The sequence below is a fragment of the Prunus dulcis genome, chromosome 3 (genome assembly GCF_902201215.1).
Source record: "Prunus dulcis chromosome 3, ALMONDv2, whole genome shotgun sequence".
NCBI classification, from domain to species: domain Eukaryota; kingdom Viridiplantae; phylum Streptophyta; class Magnoliopsida; order Rosales; family Rosaceae; genus Prunus; species Prunus dulcis.
Window position 1 is genome coordinate 22787386 of NC_047652.1, and position 19967 is coordinate 22807352.

At 39.0% G+C, this 19967-nt stretch overlaps 4 protein-coding genes across 5 annotated transcripts; all 4 read right to left on the minus strand.

Annotated features, from left to right (window-relative positions):
* Positions 1-1268: 1268 nt before the first annotated feature.
* Positions 1269-2937, minus strand: LOC117620698 (UDP-glycosyltransferase 90A1-like). The gene has a single exon (XM_034350852.1). It carries the CDS (start codon positions 2885-2887, stop codon positions 1457-1459), a length of 1431 nt encoding a protein of 476 aa, XP_034206743.1. The 5' UTR covers positions 2888-2937; the 3' UTR covers positions 1269-1456.
* Positions 2938-3436: 499 nt separating this feature from the next.
* On the minus strand, positions 3437-9169 carry LOC117620696. Of its 2 annotated transcripts, XM_034350851.1 has the most exons (17): positions 9045-9143; positions 8763-8937; positions 8402-8496; positions 8159-8272; positions 7781-7885; positions 7548-7619; positions 7223-7335; positions 6817-6957; positions 6195-6263; positions 5756-5843; positions 5569-5640; positions 5375-5475; positions 4920-5037; positions 4414-4473; positions 4176-4286; positions 3924-4017; positions 3437-3829 (listed from the first exon to the last, which is right to left on the minus strand). In XM_034350851.1, the coding sequence occupies exons 2-17, from the start codon at positions 8857-8859 to the stop codon at positions 3801-3803; spliced, it is 1479 nt and encodes a 492-aa protein (XP_034206742.1). In that variant the 5' UTR covers positions 8860-8937; positions 9045-9143; the 3' UTR covers positions 3437-3800. The 2 variants fall into 2 exon arrangements, with proteins under 2 accessions (XP_034206742.1, XP_034206741.1); XM_034350850.1 differs by having other exon boundaries at positions 8763-9169.
* A 456-nt stretch (positions 9170-9625) lies between these two features.
* On the minus strand, positions 9626-10183 carry LOC117622013 (RING-H2 finger protein ATL39-like). The gene has a single exon (XM_034352522.1). The coding sequence runs from the start codon at positions 10181-10183 to the stop codon at positions 9626-9628; it is 558 nt and encodes a 185-aa protein (XP_034208413.1).
* Positions 10184-11378: 1195 nt separating this feature from the next.
* Positions 11379-14662, minus strand: LOC117623361 (TOG array regulator of axonemal microtubules protein 1-like). Its single transcript, XM_034354308.1, has 6 exons — positions 14421-14662; positions 13543-13833; positions 13305-13411; positions 13067-13199; positions 12742-12936; positions 11379-11948 (listed from the first exon to the last, which is right to left on the minus strand). Exons 2-6 carry the CDS (start codon positions 13813-13815, stop codon positions 11664-11666), a joined length of 993 nt encoding a protein of 330 aa, XP_034210199.1. The 5' UTR covers positions 13816-13833; positions 14421-14662; the 3' UTR covers positions 11379-11663.
* Positions 14663-19967: the final 5305 nt, after the last annotated feature.

A 19967-nucleotide genomic window follows, 5' to 3' on the forward strand; every position in this document is an offset into this window, starting at 1 on the left:
ACCATGTGAGCTTTTGCATTAACCCAACCCAATACACCAGCCGTTGGGTACACAAACACAGTGCCAATTCCAGTAGTCGACAAAACAAATATCAAACCATAAACCTGTCATCTGTGGTTTCGTTCTCTGTCTTTTTCCTTTTTAACTGATAGATATTCGTTTTTATATGCACTGGAAGATAATATGATGAGTAGAGTCGGTTTTATCCCACATGCCACTCGTGGCACGTCCTGTACAGTATCTATATCACCACCAACTTGTCTGATTTTCAATAGGAAACGTTAAGCGAAATAAATTTATCTTGTCCTTTCACACACCAGGCCCTGGGGCCACACTCAGTGTTCCAGTAGTCGGTGAAGACTGGTTCGAGCTCATAGAAACTGTTGACGATCATGCCGAAGCTACGGACGGTCCTTTTTAGTGGGTTCGAGCAGCATCAGTGCTACTGTCTCTAAAAGATTAGTGGAAGTCCTTTTTAGTAATTTTGATCCAAGGAAACTGAGTCACCGTGATTAACTCGGTGTCCGACTCGGGCCTCTCCAGGACCCGGTTCTCGGCGACGACTTTGCCCACCGCCATGGGGAAGTTAGCGAAACCGGGGAAGCCGAACTTGGTGGCGGAGTCAACGGTCCACCAGAAGACTAATATAATGAGGTCCGTTTATATTTAAAAAGTGGAACACTATGTAATATAACTAGTGTTGAATATCATTAAAAGTGGAGCTTACCAATATAATAAGATCCTCTTCGATTAGAGAAGTGTTACATAGTATAATATAACTAGCATTTTTGTTACAGATTACAACAACGTCGAGCCGATATTACAAACAACACCCTGAAAAAGAATAACATTCTTGAAGAACTGGACATACAATAGACGCCAAATAAAATGGAATAAAACTTGCAGGATTTAACGGTGATGGGTGGTAGGGAATAAAGGCGGTGTGCCTAAATGCATGTGCGGTTGATTTCAGAAGAAACCAGACTGTATGGTTGGTTGGTTGTGGAGGTGGCGACTTTTCCCACTGAATTGTCAATTCAAAAAGCAGACCCCGAACTCCGCACTATAGAAATCGTCTGACGTGCCATGCATGCCGGGAAAAATATATTCAGTGCTTAGTGGTGAAGAGAGGTGTGAGAATGCGATTGTTTTCATTTTTCTTCTTGCTTATTGGGTTTTAATGACAAGGATTTGGAGTTGAGAGTTGCATTTAGGATATAAGCTTAACAAGTTCTCACCGTATAAGTGAAATATACAATAGAGACTCATTGAGCAACATTATTTCTTCCAAACAAGCAGAGAAAAATTAAAGTACAATCGTTGCCTTGCCACTTCTAGATTTATTTTAAATAGGAAAAAAAAAAAAAAAAAAGAGAGAAAGAGAAGAAAATAAATGCATGCAGCTTATCAACTACTCATTACGAGGTCCCCATTCATAATCTAGTTTCTTGCTACTTTAATGTTGTCTCATCTCATCTATAAGTGATTGCAACGTTAGCCACGACGAGCCACCCTCCTTCACAGCCTTGTTTGCCAGGTCAGCAAACTCCTTCACCTTCTTCCTCACCTCCTCGCCCTTCTCTCCTTCCATCAACTCTTTGACCATCTTCTCCAACCCCTCCGACTTCACAAACCCTTTGACTGAACCATCACACGTCTCCACCCTCAGCCCGACCTTGATCTCCTCCACCACCATTCTCGCATTCAGCGGCTGCTCCGCCATCATGGGCCAAGCCAGAATCGGCACTCCTGCGCATATGCTCTCCAGCACTGAGTTCCATCCACAGTGGCTTACAAAACCCTTCACGCTCTCATGCATCAGAATCCGCCTCTGGTCAACCCACTCTTTGACCACCATTCCCCTCCCCTTCACTCTCTCTTCGAACCCATTTATATCCCAAGCCGCTGTTTCTTCTGACCCTTTGCTTCGTATGACCCACAAGAAATTGATGTTTGAGTTTTCCAACCCTTTCGCTATTTCTTGAAGCTGCTCGGCTGACAACTCAGCTTGCGTTCCAAATGCAACATACAAAACCCAACTCCCCTTCTCCAGCTTCTCATCTAGCCACTCAATCCAGATGGGCTTATCTTGATGATCATCGTGTGGCTCATCTTGTGCCACCTGGCACAGAGGCCCCACGCACCAGGCCTTGGGCTCACACTCACTGTTCCAATAGTCAGTAAACACGGGCTCAAGCTCATAGAAACTGTTGACTATCATCCCGAAGCTACGATTTGTTGCCACCGCAGCCTTCATATGGAACTCAGAGGCTTGACTTGGTTGGTCATGATCATCCTTTGTAAGAGCTTCGTGGAAGTCCTTTCTGGTAATTTTGATCCAAGGAAACCGAGTCACGGTTATTAACTCGTCGTCCGACTCGGGCCCATGCAGCAGGCGGTTCTCGGCAACGACTTTGGACACAGCCATGGCGTAGTTGTTAAAGCCGTAGAAAACAAACCTTGGGAAGCCGAGCTTGTCGGCGGAGTCGAGGGTCCACCAGAGGAAGGCGTCGGAGACCATGAAGCTGACACGTGGAAGCGTTTGGAGGGCTCGCTCGAAGTCGGGCTGCATGTGGCCGGTGGTGAGGGCGAAGGGGAAGAAGAGGTCGATGGAAGGGAGCTTGTCGGTGCTCTCGACACCGGAGGGGATTTCGGGGGAGATGCTTTGAGGGAAAGGGAGGGAGATCAAGGAGGCTGAGGTATCGGCGAGGGATTGGTTAATGAAGGGGCGGTTGGCGGGGGTGGTGAAGATGGTGACGCGGAGGCGGCGAGAGAGGAAGAGGCGGGAGAGGTGGAGGAGTGGGATGGTGTGGCCTTTGGACATGAAGGGGAACAAAACCACGTGGCCCTGATCCTCCACATGCTGCGAATCAATCGTACTCCCCATCTTTCTCTTCTGATGATATTCTTCTTTCTTGTGAAAGAATTTTGTAAGATTGAGTAGCTATATTATTATTTATATTGAGGCAGGCAGTGGGTGTCAAAGTCATATGGTCCTGTGTCTGAAAGTAATTTTCAGACACTCTTTTTTACTTTAGCCGCACACAAAAATGTTGTCCAAGTCAATCACCTAAGCTGATGCAGTTATATCTTCTTTTTGGCTTACCTAAATTACCCACGGAAGCAGATCCTGATGGACGTTAAAAAGGAGAAAAACAGAAGGCATAATTTGGTACAAATTTGATGTGGATTTTTATAAATTTTAAAAATAACAAGAACCTCAGACAAGTCGTGTAAAGTGGAACATCTTGAAATTGTCGTTTCTTTTTTGTTTGCGTAAGTGAGTCTTAAAAATAAGTTAAAAACAATGGACTTAAAGCATTATTATTTTTTAAAATTAATACAAAAATAATTTATTAATATTTTAGAAAGTAGGGGTTCCTCAAAAAAGAGTTGAAAACTATAAATGAGATTAAAAATAAATGGAAAACAAACGAAACCCCAACAACATCATTGCTGCCGACACCCAAAACGATTCACGCTGCATGCGCCGAGTGAGTCGTTTCAGAATAATAGGTTCATCAACGAACAAGTATCATTTCCGCCTGGCTGCTGCCACTTGTAGATTTACAACAACGTCGGCCCACAATTTATATAACATTCCGGATAATCAACTAATCTAGCTGAGTTTGAGTTACATGCACACTTCTAAATACCCCTATATAATTTAAAAATAAAAACCTCTCCAAAGATTGGACATATTAACAAATAACTGTACGTGAAAAAGGAAAAAAAAAATTTGAAAAAACTCCAAAGAACGAAATGATTGAGTGAAATCTTCCATCAAAGACGACGATGGTCTAGAGCTGTTCGAGAGCAGAAGTATCACCTGCCCAAGCCACAAACAGATTCAAGTTACTTTCCTAGGTATACATGGGAAAGAAAGCTACCCAAATTCTCACGACAGCGTCAAGCACTCCCACCTTGTTTTGCCTTAAGGACAAGCTCCTCAGTGGTGGTGCCGATGATCTCATTAGCACGTTTCAGCCCAACGCAGTAGAACCGTCCAACGGAATCCTAAATTCATGGGTACGTTCAAGTGAGAAAGAAGAAAGAAAAAGAAAAAAAAAAAACGAGAAAAGAAAAGTGCTCATCATTTTAGTTACTGGACTTCTGCAAGCAAGGGTGCCTGTTTATCGCATCCCTCATGATATCAGGGCTGCAAGGAATCTTACCTGAGCAACAATTCCTAATTTCATCAACTTATGAACTGCATCTTCCACATCAAAATTACAGTCGGCGTTAAACTCTTCTTTAATTAGTTCCTCACACCACCTATCCAGATCCTATAATAAAACCATCCCCAAGTAGGACTTCATCAGTACTCTACTACTCAAGAATGCATATTATATTTCTTGCAGTACTTAGGAAACTGATAAATGGACTTAGGAAAGCAATCTAAGAGATGTGTACTTGTGTTGTAGCTTTCCCTTGCTCCATTAGTATATAGAAAGCAATTATCACCTCCTTGACCTGCACATTCAAGAAATGGAGTAACCGTATAAGCCTTTCGTCATGTATTGAACATAATCTCTTCCTGCATCAGTGCTAAATTAAGCTTGAATAAATTCAAATTTAAAATGACAAAAAAGTTTTGAGTTATACTATTAACATGTCGCAACTGCATCCCATTCACCTGACATTGTTAGTCATACGATATCTCACCTTACTTACGCTTGATTATTCACAAGGTAGCCCTCATAAATCAAGCGTTAAATTGAAAAAAATCAAGTATGACATAAACCCCAAAAAAATTCCTTCTAATTGCGTTCACGCTCATACATATGAGTGCACATAAGTACATGCAACCATAAGAATTAGACTATACTCCAATGGGTCAAGAATAAGCTCTCCATATATATCAGTTAGATACATCAATAATTCACAAAAAATCCAAGTTCATCAAGCTTGCAGCTTACTTCCTGTTGAATCACATCATCACACAAGTGAAGAAGAGTACCCCTTCCGCTATCGAGTTGTTTGTCATACATGGACTGTGTTATTAAGTTCTGATATGCTACCAAGTTCTGCTGAAAACTGCATACAATTGAAAAGCCATAGGCACATGAGTAATTGACAAATTATTAAATTAAAGGAACAACAAACAAAGCGAGCCCTCAATGCAAACATGCAACCACAGTCCATGGCCAGTCATCATCATCAGAACACGATTGATCATGTCAACTTGTCAGAGAAAAGTTTTCACAGATATATAGACCTCTTCTCTTTTTCATGTGTGACATGCATATTCATTTTATCAATTTTGTGCACGTGCATGTTGCTTTCATGTGTGACAGACTCCCTTTTGTGTACATGCGTATTAATTAAAAGAATAATATATAATCCAAACATGAACTGTAATAAGAGACTTAACGTGAAGTATATCTTAGCACAGTAACCAATCACAGTGGAAAGAACTGCAAAAATGACCCAAAGATCAGCTTTAGGCATTTCAATCGAACCAACAACAGCAACCTGTAAAGAAAGAAATGGTAAGCTAAATTTTGACAAGAAAAAGTGACAAACAGTACACCAAGACAAACTTCATTGCTATCTCAATTAACTGACCAGCCCAACTACAGCAGAGCCAAGGAACTTGACCCAGTCCATTGGGGTTAACCCAGGGTTCTTCTTCTCAGGCTGTAAAAGGAAAAAGGTTCCTACACCAGGTCATCAGCGGTACAAGGGCTACAAGTAGTATAAAATTCCACAGAAGGAGAGAGAGGGAGAGAGAGAGAGAGAGAGAGAAACACACAAGAACTATCTCCATATCAGCCATCGGAATATTTCTGAAATGTTTCACATATATTCCTCGTTCCTCTTTTGCTTTGGTACTTGCTCGCCTGAAGAGTCATAATTCTCTTATCAATAACTTATTTTTCAAGGTTCTTTCAGGACTTGTTTGCATCAATCCAATTAGAGGCAAGGCAACTAAACCCCCTCACCCTTAAAATAAAAAATCTGTAACTTATGAAAGTATCATGCATTGAACGTTCACCAATATTAGACAAAGCTCTGTTTAAGCCCTGTTTCCCTTTCAAAGAAAATACACTGCACGAAGCAACTAGTAGACTACATGCTCAAAAATATAATTTAAAACTGTCAACACTGATATGCCTAACCTAATACCAGCCAAATTGCTCACAAGGAAATTAGGAAAAAAAAATTGACATTATCAACAAAAAGAACAGTACCTGTAAACAACAATTATCCTATCAAAGGTTGGCTCTTTGATCGTGGTCTTGCTCAGCAAATTTTTAACACTGAGGGACAAAGCATATAAATTTCAAAAAGTGGAAATAATCACAATAAGATTGAGACAAGGAACTCAAGTCAAATAAAAGGCCTCCTTGCAGGGAAATCAAAGGCATATTTCTATTTATACGTATGCATGTTTCATAAAGAGGAATCAGATTTTAAATGGTTTAAATGCTATTGCATGATCATCTATAAGTATAGTCTGAAATCAAGAGTATCACTGAAAATCCAGAGTAACAGAGAACTTTTAGCGCAAGTCTGAGAAAAAAAAAAAAAAAAAACCTGGGAAATTACAGATCACAATGAAAAGAAATTTTTAGGACACTTGAGAGTAATTCAAGGCTTGCTATATAGAGGGGAAAAAAAAATCAAAGTTTCAATATGGATAGACAATTTCAGGATCCATCCAACCCAAATTTAAGCAAGCAAGAGTGAGGAAATAAGACCCAACTGCATAGAATAGCCAGCATACAGCTTAGTAGTCTGCCAGAACTAACAGCTCAAGAAAAAAGAAAAATAAAAAAACAGTAACTAAAACTAAAGCCGTGCAGAAAAAACCTTAGTTCCATTTTTTCTAGACGGATTCGTTCAACATGTAAGTCTTCATCCTCTCCATCTGCTTCAGAGCTAATTTCCTCATTCTTCTTTGGATCTGTCTTAGGTCGTCCACTTGAACTTCTGGATAAAAGTTTTCCGACCCTGCAACAAGAACAACACCAAAAAACGAAATATAAAAAAAATGCTTAAGCTAAAATCAAATAATATCTAAAGAACATTTTCTCAATAATTTTGGTGATACCAATCACCAATGATGCAAAAGATGATGTTTCAAATAGACTCCATTAAATGACTTAAAACTGTCTGCTGATTTCAAAGTTTAAACAGTTTTGACCATAATTTCCAAAAATATGTACTTTCCAGTAGCAGAAGTTCAATAACCAAAAACATTTAAAGAATTACTTACTTAGTTATTCGTAAAAGATAAGCCCAAAAGCGTGCAATGATCATGTCCACTTTCTCCATGAAAAAGTAATCAGTTGTCTGATCAAGTCCAACACCACGTCGGAAGATAATGTACTGAAGTTATAAAAAATGCAGATTAGACCTCTAGAAAAAGAGATATAGTGGAAGGAAGAGAGGGAGGGTGGGAGATTAAGTAATATTTCCTATGTCAAACAAGGAAGAGGCGGATAAGCTAAATATGTGCAATCCCAAATAATCAGCAACTCAAAATACTGGGTTTAAACATTCCAAATGTTTATAGTGTTTTATGCTGAAATTTACAATACCTTATCACAAAAATCGGGAAGGTTTGGTTGAGGACGCCTTTCAAAAAATTTCTTTAAAAGCTTCTTGTCAAGCTGCATTCAACAGGAACAATACATGGGCTCAGCATATGCCAAGGGGGCATAAAAAAAAAAAACAATAAATAATAAGAAACAAGAGTTACATTAACATTTGCAGGTTTGCACTTAAGGATCTTAATGAATTGAAATTTAGATATATATGTGTAAGTACAAACCTTAGACTCATCAACCACGATTGGTAGATTTAGAAGATACTGCCCTGAATGCGCAACCTCAATTTCCTCATTGCTTGCTATTTTGAAATTACTCTTTTCCATCACCTGTATCATAACTAGAATTTAAATATTCCACCCTTGTTGTGGAATGATAGTTCGTAAAACTCTATAGTAAAAGGATTTGGTTTAGTCCTATTTTGGCAGTTGAGATATTATTTAATTTCCTACACTTAAACTGGCTTTCCTTTGCATAAACATAATCATTCAATTGTGACAAAAGCCTTCGTTTCTCTTCTTTTTTTTTTTTTTCCTGTTTCTTTCAATTGTATGGTCATACAAGGAAAAACTAAAAACTAAAACACAGTGAAGCAGCCATACCTGAAATAAGTACGTGAGGAAATTCTGTTCAAGTACATCAATTTCTTTAGGAGGAAGATTGTGTTGTTCCAATTTTTTAGCCCCATTTACAGGGTCAAAGAGGGAGTAAAGTTGCTGCAAAGAAAATGTGACAAACAAAACTTATGATGGAAAATATCAGGCTATAACACGAGAAAATAGACAATGCAAATTGTAGATATGAATAGTATCAGGGTCAACATGGCCCTCAAAACATGAGCATACCATCAAATCCTCGAACTGTAGAAGATACCAAGCCCGAATTGTGTACTCAACTCTCTTGCAGAGCTTTAAAAACTCAGCCCGGTCAGAACTATGTTCTGCAGAATTACGAACACCCAGTTTTTTGTTAAGTACCATGAAGCGAAACTAAGAAACACAAAAAAGACAAATCTTTGCATCTAAACCATAAATGGTATCAAGAATTAAAACAAGGGATCAGTTTCAGAGAAATGCAGGGACTCTGAATTTGCAGACTGAAGAAACAAAGACGACCCATGAATTAAAATGAAGCCGCCAGTGCCAAAGCAACAAACTTTGAACAAAACCCAGAAATCAATCGAAAAGAGCAAGGTTGAGCACGAACCAATGAGGTTGGCCAAGGTCATGATGATTTTGGGCTTGATAATTGGGATGACGGATTCACGCTCAATTCGAATCATGTCCTTCTTCTTTTGCTCCATTTTTTTGCTTTGCTTTCTTTGTTTTCTGCGAAAGCGGTATCGCCAATGGCACAGCAGACCAACCTGTGAATTCAGCCCCTTTAAGAACAAGAATTATGAGATGACGGTTGAGGTTAGATTCTTTCTTGGGATTAAATGAAAGGGTTTTTTTGGGTTTGGGGTTTTGGTTTTGGTATATATATTACCTTCTACTAAGGGAGTGTTTTGTATCTTCCTTGCAAACAGAGTGTTTTTGTCCGGGGAGAGAGTGAGGTTGAAGCCAAACCACAGAAACAGAACGAAATGCCAAAAAGAGAACAGTAGAACATTTTTAGATCAAATTTAATACAGTCAAACGTTTGACGGGGGTTCAACTAGTTTACGTTTATCAGAAAAACAACTGTTTTACTTTTAAAAGCATGATTTGATTTCCTTCCAAGTTTAGTTTATTCCATTACAATTATACTTGAACGGTTATGATATGTACTTCGTTAACAAATCATATTCTGATCTGATTGGCATTGAAGAGTTTGTTTTTTATTTTTTATATACAAACGATAGTTTAAATTACCCTAAATATGGGGAGAAGTCGAATTTGAGTCAAGAATACACTGACTAACTAGCCAAAAAGAATAAATTTAGCTGACAATAAGAGGGTGTATAAAATATTTCATGTGTATATACACAGAGGATTGGCATATATTGCATGTGAAATCATCTTATGCAGCCTCATTGATTGGGAAATGCTCAGAGTTTGGCTCTCTAAACTCATTGCTAACATATTCACTTAGGTGACAGACAGGTGCCCACTTTCTGTTGTCTGGTTCTCCCCCAATTCAATTCTAATATCACTCAAATGCCTGCTTCCAGTTGTTTGACTTTCCCTCAGGTCAACGCTAGCATCTGTAACAGGCCCTTCTTTCTGGGGCTCAGCAGTCCTGCTTCTGCAAATGGGACAAATGGGTGTCCGCAAAAGCCATGCATCCACGCACTGAGCATGAAAACTGTGCTTGCACAGAGGCAACAGCCTGCACTTCTCGCCCATCTTGAAGTTGTCCAAGCACACTACACAATCCACAGGGCTACTTGGCTTGTCCCAATTGGCTACATAATCAAAGCTAGGAAGCTTCTCTAGGTCATCTTTGGACATGCTTGCTGTGCCACCTGTACTGCTGGCCATGGCAACCATAGAGCCATTACCAAACCCTCCTCTTCTGAAAGCCCTCCCAACAATCCAAACATGGACTAAGATCAAGAACCCAATTCCCACAAATAACAATATGACAGAAAAGAAGATTGCCATTGCCACAATCTGCACTGCATCACCTGGAAACTTTTCACTCATTGTAATATCCCCTTACTTCTCATTCTGTATTGGAAAGCTGAAAGTTTCTGAAGAAAAATGGAGTTTGTGGGTTAGAAGAAAAAGAAGAGCATTAGAATGTACTCATTGGAAACCAACCAATAAGAAGGCAGCTCTGTTTTACAAAGAGGGAGGAGATTTATTCATGACAACATAAAGTAGATTAGATTACCTAAAACACTGGGTAAATGAGGCAAATTTTAAAATTAATTCATAGTAGATAGGGTTAACTAGTCTCTATCATGGAGTAGGTGGTAAAAAACCAAATTGAGTCCAGACGAAAAAGAAACGTCAGAAGATCCAGAGATTTCTCACTGTCCCCTTTTGTTTTCATGTTTTCCTTTCTTTATCTAGGTTAAGGTGAAGCTCCGTACAGTGTTAATGAAAGTAAAACTAATGGCCGTTTGATAACCATTTTGCTTTTAGTTTGAGTTTTTATTTTTTTACGCTAAAATATAGAAAAAAATAAGAATGAGAATGAGAGGGAGGATGAGATGAGAGGATATGATTTATAAGCACAAATTTTTGTGCTTTTTGTTTTTTAAATCATATGTTTGATTGAGCATGGAGTTGGTTTATGTGCACAAATTTTTCTCTTAGAACAATCTTGTGCTGCAGTTTTGATTTCCGCTTATTTGTACCCCTTTATTGGATTTCAGGCACTAGCAAAGTTTGTTCTTACTTGTAAGATGGAGCGAGATATAATTTCCAATTTTCTAATTAAAAGGAGAAAAAAAGGATGTAGGATGCTCCACCAGAGAAAGTGGAATTAGATCGGTTACCCACCAAGCTGAACCATTCAGCAACTGCTCATCTAAAGGATTTTTTTTTTTATAAAAATTTTAATTACAATATATATTGGCATCTAATTGTTTTGTACTCGATAAGTTCAACAAAACAAAGCAGCGCACCTAGAAAATCCCAATTTAAGAGATGGATGATGAAAATTGCATTGGAATTTTCTGCTCCTTGCAATGGCCTATTGTTTTTTAGACATTAAGCCAGTTAGAAGATAAGTTTTTGTACTTACCAGGGAAAAACAAGGGTCATGATCACAAAGCATCTAAAACCCAAAGCAAAGCGGGTGTAGTTAGCTATAATGAATGGCTTGATTAGACTTTTGACCCAATAATATGGGTGAGGAACATTGTCATTGTGGGCGCAGATTGACAGCAGATGATTGAAAAAAGAAACATCTCAACAGCGTTGATTGAAGGAACAAGGCCTAGCTGTAATAATGACATGTGTGAAGAATATGATCATACGATTCTGGATCAACCACGTGCTCCCACCATAATACCAAACATATCAACCTTTCAAAGAATTTACAGACGCGAAAAATGAAAAAGATTTTGATGAACCAAATCAAATCAAGGGCAGATATAGGCTTGCTAAAGCTCATATATGTTGCAAAATGGAGATAATACTACTCAAACTCGTGCGTGTTCAATATAAACCTGTGTCAGGAGCCCATAACGAGACCTTCCCGAGAGATACTGGTAACCCGAAGAACAGCTTGTGCACTAAGAGGCGAGAGTTTTGACTGACAAAAGTTCTCCCAAGAGCTCGGTTCTGGATGCTCAGATACTGATGCTGTGGTGAGATCATTAAATTTCTCATAAACAGTCTGCAGCTCCAGGAGGAGAATTCGAGCAGCCTCCCTCGACTCCGGAAGCTGGTCACTAAGCTGGGATGCAGCTGTCTGAATGAATTTGTCAATCCCATAAACTTTGATGCCTTCAACGCCCTGTTGACAGACACAGGATAAGTGCATATAACAGTAAGAAATCAAATGCACCCTGTTTTCATTATCTCAAAACGTGCAAATATGTGATAACAGACATAGTAGATAAAAGGAATTGAAATGGAAATGTACATACAACCATGTGAGAAAATAGATTCAATTGTATATGTACAACAATATAACTAGGTAGACTCAGAGAGAATAATGGTTGACAGGATAAAACACATGATTGTTGTTCTTGAGCACATATTACGTGTAGAAGTAAATGGGCAAGTACAGGGGTCGATGGGGCAAGATGAATCTACATAATATAAATACAGGAACAAACAAATTCAAAGAAACTTCAGCACTTGATTTTGAAAGCTAATGAAAGGTTAAGCCATTTCCACCAATTCCAGTTTCACAACACAGAGTCCAAACAATAAGCAGACCCTAAACCAGTATAAAGGTTTATATATGCGCAGATAGTAAAGGGGGAAAGAACCTAATAAGACTCTGCTCCACACAAAAGATGCTACGTCTAAAGCAGCACAAGAAAACAAGCAACTGCTGCTACAACTGAATAGAACTTAGACACCAATGTAATAGCAATTTTGGGGTGGGGGTGAAGGAAATATTACTAAGACCAATCGAAACATTAAAAGCCAAAAAGTATGAAAGAAAGTAAAATTATATGAGAGCACTGAATTGAAATGCTGTGTGTTACTCAGAAAAATAAATAAATTCACTTTTGATAAATAAATGAAAATTCAATAAACAATGTGGCAAGGAATTGAGCATATATAAGTTCTCATACCAGTCGTGGAACACTTCGGCAAAAGCACATTGATGCCTTTGCTCGAACTCTAGGATTTTTGTTCTTCAGATATGGTTGCAACTTTGGTAACAGCAATGGAGGGGAAACCCAAGTGGTCATCGCTACTAAAGCTCTCTCGGCTGCTTCACATACAAATCGTTTGTCTTGTGAAGACTTAAGAAGCAGTTGTAGAAGCTGCAAGGGTCGTGTTTGATTAAATTGGGGAAGAATACTAACAATTAAATCGAATATGAGAGCAGAATCCTTTACTTTAAAAACAAAGCAGACCAATATAGCAGCAAAACTTCAAAGAATTCAAGTTTACCAGAGGGTCCAATGAATCAACTACAAGATCGTTGTAAGCATTGAAAATATCTGCAGATGTCATAATTGCAGTTTTGCAAACAGCACTTCTTGGATTTTTCAGAGACCTTACCACCAGTGAGATCACATCTCCCCTATTGAACAAAATGATGACAATAGTTAAATCGGTCAACACTGACAGTCATCAATAACACATACTTCTGACAATCAAGAGCATTATGTAAGAACATGACACTTACAACATATCAAGCATGGCTTCCTTATGAAATATAGAAAACCGACGCACATTATTGAGTGCTTCACACAGCAGAACCCAATCTTTAGATTCTAGTCCAGTTACGAGTGTCTGAAACATCAAACAAGAAATGTATGCACATCATACAGTTAGCTACATACATACACATATCAATGCATAGTCATCAGAGGCGAAAGGTCAGGTTCACACAAAAACCCTATGAGAAGGCATATAATGAATACCTTGAGACTTGTATCAACATCCTCTAGATCATTCAGATTCTCTGACTCAATGTATTCTACTTCTGCAATTCCAATCTCAACACCAGTATTCGCAACTTCGGCACCATTTATAGAAAGTGCACCCAAAGCAGCAGTGGCTTTCTTCTGGCATTCTTCCTGATTTTCATTAGCATTCCCAGCTAAGGGCTTAGTTATGCTCCCTTTGCTAGAGCTTTCATTCTTCTTCTCAGATCCAGGTATGGCGTTGAGATCTCTCAGAGCTGTCTCTGACATTACTGTTGGCTTTCAACTCTGAAACAAACGAATTACGACGGTGAACAAGCAAACTCGAATGCAATAAAACAACATCCACAATAGCAAAAAATATAGATAGAAATAAAATTCCAGTTGCTTGAAAGATCTAGAAAACCACAAACTCCTCCTCCCATTCTCTAATGTATTATGAAAATACTACAAATAAAGATAACAATACGCGGAACAAATTACATTACAGCTAATGCAAATCGCCTCCTCAAAGTTTCTCCTAAACGAACAAACGATGAAACCAAAATTTTTCCAATAACCAAACAGAATCAGTAAAACTGAACCTAGCAAAAGATCTAGGGCTCCAAGCACTGGCACCATGCTAAATAAATAAACAAATTATAATAAAAATAATAAAAACAGTGAAAGATGATGACGATTATGATGGTGGTGATGATGAAGTTAAAAGGTGAGTCTGAGCAAACTACAAGATCTCGCGGTACAGTCCCTAATCGTACTATTTTCCCCTTCAAATCGGACAATTTATTCCAATTATATAGTGGTTATGGATGGGATTTGAGCTTCAAAATAAAAACAAAAACAGCAGCATCAATGATATGAGAGAGAAAGAGTACCAGAGACAAGTAAAAGAGACTGATCGGACAGAGAGTGAGGAAAATGCGATCGAACAAAGAGCAGGCGTCAAACAAGCTTTGAGTAAGTCCACACTGAGAAAATAGGCGGACTTTAAATAAGAGATTTTTTTTTTTTGCTTCTGTAACCGGCGAGACTTGGGCTGGGCAGACTCGAACGACGCCGCTTATGGTATTTGGGTTAAAAAAACCCGACCTGGGCCGGCAGACTCGGGATCCTGCATGTGACCGCCTCCCGTATCATATTAATTTTGTTTGTTGCGATTTTGGCTTCTCATCCGCCCACGGTTTTAGCCTTGAATTTCTAAAACGCCACTGCCTCTCATTATTGTCGTCATCTTTTTATTACAAGATATATTTTTGGGTCGTTTCCTTGTTTGGAACTTGGATAGTTTTGAACTTGACGCTCCAACACAGGAAAATGAAATTTTGGCTTGCAAATTTGAAAGCAAATAAATAACGTAAATTTTTGGATAGATGCTCTATCATATTGGTGCGATCGCGATTTTTCATGTTAAATTTTAAAATAGTGGGAAATAATGGGTTGAATTTGTGTTTATACAATCTCATTTTTATTTATGAGAAATTTTATGATTACATTTATAATTTTATGATTATTTTTATTTATTTATTTAATATAAAAATTAAAAAAATTTAAGACTTCTCCACTAACAATCACGCGTGAGAGAAGAAATTTTGATATAGGCATCTCAACTACCTTAAATTGATACAATTAATATACAATAAGTGAAATTTAAAACTGATCGCTACTCCAATCAACTGGTTTAATCCACCTCTATATGATTTGATTATTATTTATGAACAGGGGTTTGTCCCATTTCATAATTTGAGAACCCATTAGGATCGTATGGTATGGTAATGTGATAAGGTGACCCTATTATTGGAGTTTGGTTCTAAATACACTACAGCCACCACATGCGCGCCAATGTTGTCGGTGCACCCGCCCCTTCCTCATATTTATTTTCTGGGGATGAGAGAGAGGATGTGTGGGGATGGGATGGGGCATCTATTACTTTTTAGTTTTTTCATTTTCTTCGCAATCACCCATTTTTAGCTACGTATCACATTTCTTTTCCAACTTTGAACTTTCCATTTCGTAAATGACTGCCTAATTTGCTTAAATATTTATTTTTCTTGCCAAAGCAACAAGATGAGTTCTTTCTTCTTCTTTTTTCCAAATTTTGCTGGTTGTACTTGGGGAAGTACCAAAAATAAAACTCATATAAATAAAATTGACAAACAATGTATCTTCAATTTGAAAATGAAAACCATCCATATACATCTTTTTTTTTTAGTATGTAACGGGAGAGAGAAACTCTCATATAATATAAATAAAATTATTTTACTATTTTCGATCAATAACACAATAATACGTTAAAAATATATATGTTTTTTTGGTAACTGGGGAGGGGGTAGCAATGATGACAACAGCCGCACGATATGGGCCAGCAAATTCCACGTAGACAAGGTCCTTATATTAAATATGGGCCAAGAAGCCACAAGAGCAACATCTATAAAAGCTCGAGGTTATCTGGATTGGGCTTTCCTATATTCGTCTTATCAGATAATCCACCGCTAATTAAATATTTAGTATTTATTATGGCAATAAGTATTCGTCTTATAAAATTTCAACTCTAGTTTATAGAATTATTAATGCTTTAATTCTTTTTTAGTTTAGCATAAATACTTTATATTTATATAAAATAATAATAAAAAATATTTGATATTAAATAAATACTTAAAATAATATTAAAGTAAAACAACATTTAGTTATAGGAAGTCATTACTCATATTTAGGAGCTCATACAAATCCCTCTATTTTAGGAAGTGGATAGAGAGCATGATTGGATGAGTGTTTTTTCAAGTCCTCCCAAAATTTTATCTAATCTTATAATTTAGAAAACCCATTGTAAATGCTCTAACCCATATGAAAACTTTGAATTACACCTAATGTATAAAGACTTTTCGATAAGAAATACTGGAAATTGTTTAAAATTGTATTGGCACTCTCTACTTTGCTGAAACCACCATTCATCAAAAGTTTATCCTATATTCAAAGTTTATCTATGTTCAATCTACCCCCAAAAATCTCAAATTTCCACATTTGCTTCCATTGATAGACCCTCTCCATTGTCGCTAGTACCGACGTTGACACCAATTTCCCATCCCCATCATCCCCCACCACTCTCTCTCATCCTTCTATTTATCTTTTTCTCTGACATCTTTCTCTTTGTCTTTTCGGAACGACGACTATGAAGTTCTAAGGTGTGATTGTCACATGTTATAATATAGGTAGAAGACATGTTCCATATAACATTTACTTATGTGTAATATTAATAAATAGATACACGTGGTATAATATGAGTGTATCGATAAAGTAATTTTATCAAGTTAGACACATGTTGACAGGACCCGACCTAATTTCCACTTTGGAATTCGAGCCAAGTCCTGTGCGTGTCCGACACCTGGCGAATGTCGGGCACAAATGACCTTTTTCCCCTTCTTACTTTAATTTTTCTTTAAATTTTCCTTAGACTTCTGCCGAAAATTCGGCAGAGTCTCCCCTGTATTTTGACCAATCCCAAAACTTTTCACCTGTCAAACAATCTCAGAAACCCTACCAACAGCCAGACTAAGTCAACAAACAGATTCCAACCTCAGTTCCTTATGTTCAACATGATATCAGAGCATTTTCTAGGGTTTTCAAGGTTGCAAGGATTCTGCAAAACTTTACCTTGGCGCGGAAACTATGATTGGCCCGGTGGTGGATCCCGCATCCTTCTACGGCCTGGGGGCGAAAAACAGGTTGAAAATGTGAGTGGACCAAAGCAACAATAATGTTCTTCAAAACAATTCTCATAAACATAATATCCCCCATGGTAAAATAAATTTAGCTAAATAAAACTGAATACTTACTTATTATATCACGCGGAGTCAATTCAAGGCATTCTATATCAGTCATATTCAAACTTGAAAGTTTCATACAAACCACTGAATTCAAAGCTTTCATAAAAGTACTGAAATCCAACGCGTATAAAAACTCTGTACTCAAATCTTTCATAACTGAACAAATATAAAGGGATCTATATCTGAAAAATCAGAAAAACTGATTTATAATAGCTGAAAATCAACATTTAATAAAGAAACTCAGAATCCTTTGAAAATACCACCAATATGTACCCCTGTCATTTCCGTCAATTCCCTGGCAGGTCTCGGGCGTCACACAGACTTACCCGAGCCGCAAACTGGCGAAATCAGGGTACTATGATCAGCCTGTCCCGCCGGCAGATTCCTCGATGACACCAAGTCAACTCGAATCGCTCTGGCAGGATGCAGGGGACCGTAGTCAGCCTGATCCGCAATCCTGGCAGGTCTCGGGGACATAAAGTCAGCCGAGCCGCAATCCTGGCAGGTCTCGGGACACCAAGTCCGCCGAGCCGCAAATCCTGGCACTCACGGTCCGAGCGTCCCCGAAACTCGTGAGGCAAGTCAAGTGCACTGACTGAACTATAATCAGACTGGATGTCCGTAGACATCGGGCCGACTCTGGGTAATCACCATAAAGAAAAACGGGTACGAGGTGGTTTTAAAATAAAGTCCTTTTAAAAAGAAATATCTGAATAATAACTGTAAAACTCAAGTCGTGCTGCGGTCTTAACTGATTCAAAACTCAAACTCTGTTTCTTTAACTGGTAAATAAGCAGCACCGACTTATAGAATTATTACTGTACTGATCATATTCAAAATCGTATTAAAACTTACTCAAAGACTGAATGAAGAAACTTACTCAAATAAACTCAAATATAAAACTCATTTATATAAAATCATTTATAAAATCTATTTTATATAAAAGCACATCAATTCATATAAAAGCACATCAAGTCATTCATGAAATCTGATTTATGAAAGAAGGTCCACTCACAGATGGTCCAAGCTAATTTGACCCTTTGAAGCTTCCTCATGCTGATCGGCTGGACCTCTGATGCCTGATTATCCATAAAGATTAAATTAATAAACTGCTGAATAAAAAGAATTTCAACTAAACACCCTGCCCCCGGCTCCTAGAAATACGTTCACTCGTTTCAGGTTACTCCTATGCCCACCTTAGCTTTTTAGACTCTTAGGCCAGATTTGGAAGACCCGACGCTTACTGAAGCGATAAGCTATCCGACCGGCCGACCCGGGACCCCGCGGGTCCACGGCCTCCGATGGCCAATCTGGGCTTCCCTGAAGGTTTCTCATACAGCGGGAACCATATTCTGCGAATTTGGTCCGAATCGGACGGTCGGATCGGCCAAAATCGCGTTATCTCTTAAAACCCTAACCCTAGCCCCAGGGTTCGCGATTCCGGAGTATCCGGGACTCCGATTCGCAATCCGTCGAATCCTACACGATCCTGAAATCACGTAGACCGACATATCCAAAATTCAGCGCGATCCAACGATTAACGACACTGCACTCACGGATCGCGCGATATGGAAAATCCGTTCGGGGCTCAAACGGACTCCGAATCGAGATCCGCGAAATCCCACACGCTCGTGACGACACGAGGGCCACAAATCTGCACAGAATTATATCAGTACCCTCGCCCACGCGCTCCAGCACGCGCGGGCAGCTTTGGGTGTCCAAAGCGATACCGGGTGGCCGAAAAATCTCGGAACCAAGACTCCAAACTCCTACCCTAGGTAAAACACCCCATTTGGAGTCACTTTTGTTCTTGGACCACCCCCAAAAAGTGACCAGAAACCGTAGTTTCGAAGGGCCGAAGTTTCGGCCAAACTTCAAGTCGAAAATCGAACCTCTTATCGCTAAAATCGATCGAAGCCCATATACCCATCAGCTAGAGCACGAAAAATAGATGAGAAACCATACCTTACTCGATCGATTTGGTGGAGAAACGAAGGAGAATTTCGAGCTGGAAGTTCGGGTGGCTTTGCAGGAACCTCCGTCGGAAAACATGGTTTTCCGGCCAACTCAGGGCGGCCCCGGGGTTGAGATCGGTCAGGTTGTGACGGCGACACGAAGGTGGACCCGTAGGTACCAACGGCGGAGATCGGCTCGGCCTGTGGTGGCCGGGCCGTCCCTTGGAAGGCGAAGGGTCGCACGACCCCAAATCGCGCGAAGGAGAGAGAGGGAGGAGAGAGAAAGTGACGGGGAGAAGAGAGAGAGGGGGTATAAAATCTGACTTTTTGGCCAAATTACCATTTTGCCCTTCGCGGTTTTTAGACCATAACTTCTTCGTTACGGCTCCGATTCGGGCCTACTCCATGTCTACGAACTCCTTTCGCCGCGCTCTACGCAATGGCATAAGCGAAATTCCCAAATTCTTTCTCGATCAAAAAGTCAAATTTTCCCCCATTAAAATATGCGAGGGCAATTTGGTCATTTTGCTAAAAGATATTTTCCTTACCTTTCTATATATTTTTTATTTTTTTTTTGATATTTTGTTTTGGGTTCTTACACATGTCATTTACGATTGCTCGGAGATTCATGAGAAATCCAATATGA

Bases quoted from the DNA above. Each gene is read 5' to 3' on its own strand.
- LOC117623361 (XM_034354308.1), bottom strand. From the start codon at position 13,815: ATGTCAGAGACAGCTCTGAGAGATCTCAACGCCATACCTGGATCTGAG. The intron at 13,200-13,304 runs GTAAGTGTCATG...TTTGTTCAATAG, and splicing joins GAAGCCATGCTTGATATGTT to GGGAGATGTGATCTCACTGG. The intron at 11,949-12,741 runs GTATGAGAACTT...GTCTGTCAACAG, and splicing joins GCCGAAGTGTTCCACGACTG to GGCGTTGAAGGCATCAAAGT.
- LOC117620696 (XM_034350850.1), bottom strand. From the start codon at position 8,859: ATGGAGCAAAAGAAGAAGGACATGATTCGAATTGAGCGTGAATCCGTC. The intron at 8,273-8,401 runs GTATGCTCATGT...TTTTCTTTGCAG, and splicing joins TACAGTTCGAGGATTTGATG to CAACTTTACTCCCTCTTTGA. The intron at 7,886-8,158 runs GTATGGCTGCTT...GTTATGATACAG, and splicing joins TCCTCACGTACTTATTTCAG to GTGATGGAAAAGAGTAATTT.
- LOC117620698 (XM_034350852.1), bottom strand. From the start codon at position 2,887: ATGGGGAGTACGATTGATTCGCAGCATGTGGAGGATCAGGGCCACGTG.
- LOC117622013 (XM_034352522.1), bottom strand. From the start codon at position 10,183: ATGAGTGAAAAGTTTCCAGGTGATGCAGTGCAGATTGTGGCAATGGCA.